Genomic DNA, 2918 nt, shown 5'->3' on the forward strand with positions numbered 1-2918 from the left:
TCTTTCCCTCAGTTTGATTAGAATTAAAGTTACTGCAACTTCCTTTTTTTACTTGTATGTGATTGTTGCATTCTATAGCTCCCTGATTCAAAGCAGTGGAGAGAACCATAAATAATGATAAATTTAAGCAAAATGTACATACATTTGTTTGTTGTAAGCATTGTCAAGCTACTTTTTGTTGCTTGGGAGAAAAATGAAGATGTGTACATTTTTAAATGCACTCTGTTTTGCTTAACTTCTAACAGTTGCTCTCAAACTTTTACTATCTTCTTTTTTCATTTTATTCTAGGATTTTTGTTATGGATTTAACTCTTTGCCGCATGGACACAGAATTATTATATAAAGTCTGGACCCTCTAGCAGAACTTTTCTTAACCAACACTAAGAATATGTCAGTCACTCCTCTTTCTTGAATATAACTGCTCACTTATAACCATTTTAATCACAATGAGTTCAGGATTATGGAGTCAAGAAAAGGCGAGTTCATCCTATTGGGAAGAGCGAATCTTTTATTTGCTTCTCCAAGAATGCAGTGTCATAGACAAGCAAACTCAAAAGCTTTTGAAAGTGCCTAAGGGTAGCATAGGCCAGTTTTTTCAAGATCGCTCTTCAGTGGGACACAGCAGAAATATCCCTTCTAAAGGCAAGAAAATACAGATTGGACTAAAGATTCTGGAACAGCCACATGCGGTCCTATTTGTGGATGAGAAAGATGTGGTTGAAATAAAAGAAAAATTAGCTGAACTGCTTTTGGCCATTACCAACTGTGAAGAAAGATACAGTTTGTTTAAAAGCAAAAGTAGATTAAGTAAAGGCATCCATATAGATGTTGGGTCACCTGTAAGAGTACAGCTGAGATCTGGAGAAGATAAATTTCCTGGAGTTGTTCGCTTCAGAGGACCACTGTTACAAGAAAGATCATTATCAGGGATATATTTTGGAGTGGAACTTTTGGTAAGTTTCTTGCATACTTGGCATGTTAGATGAGACAAACTTATTTTAGCTTTATAACACGTAGAAATGCACTTCTTGAACAGTCAAGTGATGACAGGGCATCCAGAAAACAGCTTATAAGTTTATGTAATAAAGTATTTGGTTAATCTCTTCACAAAAAATTGCCTTTATGAAATAATCTTAAACAAGCTAATATCACCACGCTTTGGACTTGACTCCATATGCCAAAGTCTGAGAACTGAGCCTCTGAAGGTTCAATACGGACAAGTGCAGGGTGCTGCCCTTGGGTAGTAGGAACCAGCAGCACACTTATACGATGGGGAACTCCCTACTTGAGAGCACGGAGGCGGAAAGGGATCTTGGTGTCATTATTGACTCCAAGATGAACATGGGCCGACAATGCGAGGTCATGGTTGGCAGGGCTAACCGGACCTTGTCGTGCATCCACAGGTGCATCTCGAGTAGAGCCAGGGAGGTGATCCTCCCCCTCTATGCGACGCTGGTCAGGCCGCAGCTGGAGTATTGTGTCCAGTTCTGTGTGCCCCATTTCAGGAGGGATGTGGACAACATGGAGAGGGTCCAGAGGAGGGCCACCCGCATGATCCGGGGACAACAGGGCAGACCCTACAGTGAGAGACTGCGGGACCTGAACCTATTCAGCCTCCACAAGAGAAGGCTGAGGGGGGACCTGGTGACCGTCTATAAACTCACTAGGGGGAACCAGAAGGGTTTGGGGGAGACGCTGTTTCCCCTAGCCCCCGCTGGCATAACAAGGAGTAATGGGCACAAGTTGATGGAGAGGAGGTACAGATTGGACATCCGAAAAAACTACTTCACAGTTAGGGCGGCTAGGATCTGGAACCAACTTCCAAGGGAGGTGGTGCTGGCCCCTACCCTGGGGATCTTTAAGAAGAGGCTGGATACTTACCTGGCTGGACTCATTTGAGTCCCGTTTTTGTTTTTAGGGTTTGTGGTGTTGTGTTTTTTTTTGTTGTTTTTGTTTTTTTTTGTTTTGTTTTTTTGTTTTTTGTTTTGTTTTGTTTTGTGGTTTTTTTTTTTTTTTGGGTTGTTCTCCCGCCCTGGCGGGGGGTCAGGCTAGAAGATCTATTAGGTCCCTTCCGACCCTGAAACTATGAATAAGGTGTGAAATCCAAAGGTTTGGGGCCCACAGGTAGGATATTATTTTTTGTTTTTCCTTCGTAAGAAGAGGGCTACAGCTTGAGTTACCTTACTGCAGCTGCAGTGAGCCAGTATTTTTATTGGGAAGATGCAGTCTCAGTTAAGTAAATACGAGTTTACTTAGGTCTGTATGTGTTTTAAAATTAACATCCTAAATTCTCCTTGAAAACTAATTGGCAGCCAGTGCTTATTGCAGAGTTTTAATGATGCATGCTTCTAAAAAGATGTTCTTTTAGAAGATGCTCTGATATTTACATTATGGCCTGAAGAAGAATGTGTGGCAATAAGTCTTGATCTGAGAGTGGTAGCAAGATCTACATGCTTAGAAAAAATGTATGTTTTTGAAGAGGTGCAAATGGCAATTACTTCTGTCCATAGCTCCTGTTTGGTCTATCTGCAACCTCATCAGTTATGAATATGGTAATAACCGACAGATGTACATTATCGACTTCAGGGGCCAGATATCTTTGCTATAGCTTCTGGTTGTTTTTATCAATTTACTGATATTACCTTGTTTGACCTGAGCACCAGCCAAGTCATTCTTACTCATACCCCAGCCTTTACCACCATCTTTAAAAGAAGAAAAAAAGTTGTTGTATTCTAAAGTGATTTTGGGGGGGGGAAGTAAAGGTACTCCAGTTGCAGTTTCTCAAGTAGTGATGTATTCAGTCTCTGCATCTGTGGGTCCTCACCTTCTTCCTCTCCCCCCCCACCCCTTTTTTTTGTTTTTCTTTAACAGTGATACCTTTTTATATCAATAAAATGAAACTTTCAGCATTTCAGCAG

At 41.1% G+C, this 2918-nt stretch overlaps 1 protein-coding gene across 5 annotated transcripts in view; it reads left to right on the top strand.

The window, feature by feature from the left end:
- CYLD (CYLD lysine 63 deubiquitinase) overlaps window positions 1-2918 on the top strand; it is a 37524-nt gene that overhangs the window by 5442 nt on the left and 29164 nt on the right. For all 5 annotated transcript variants that reach the window (XM_006023700.3, XM_025204278.1, XM_025204279.1 and 2 more), the window contains exon 2: window positions 290-953. In XM_006023700.3, coding sequence (XP_006023762.1) covers window positions 447-953 — 507 coding nt within the window. In that variant the 5' untranslated portion in view covers window positions 290-446. The remainder of the gene's footprint in view (window positions 1-289; window positions 954-2918) is intronic.

The sequence above is a fragment of the Alligator sinensis genome, unplaced genomic scaffold, assembly GCF_000455745.1.
Source record: "Alligator sinensis unplaced genomic scaffold, ASM45574v1 scaffold173_3, whole genome shotgun sequence".
Lineage (NCBI taxonomy): Eukaryota > Metazoa > Chordata > Crocodylia > Alligatoridae > Alligator > Alligator sinensis.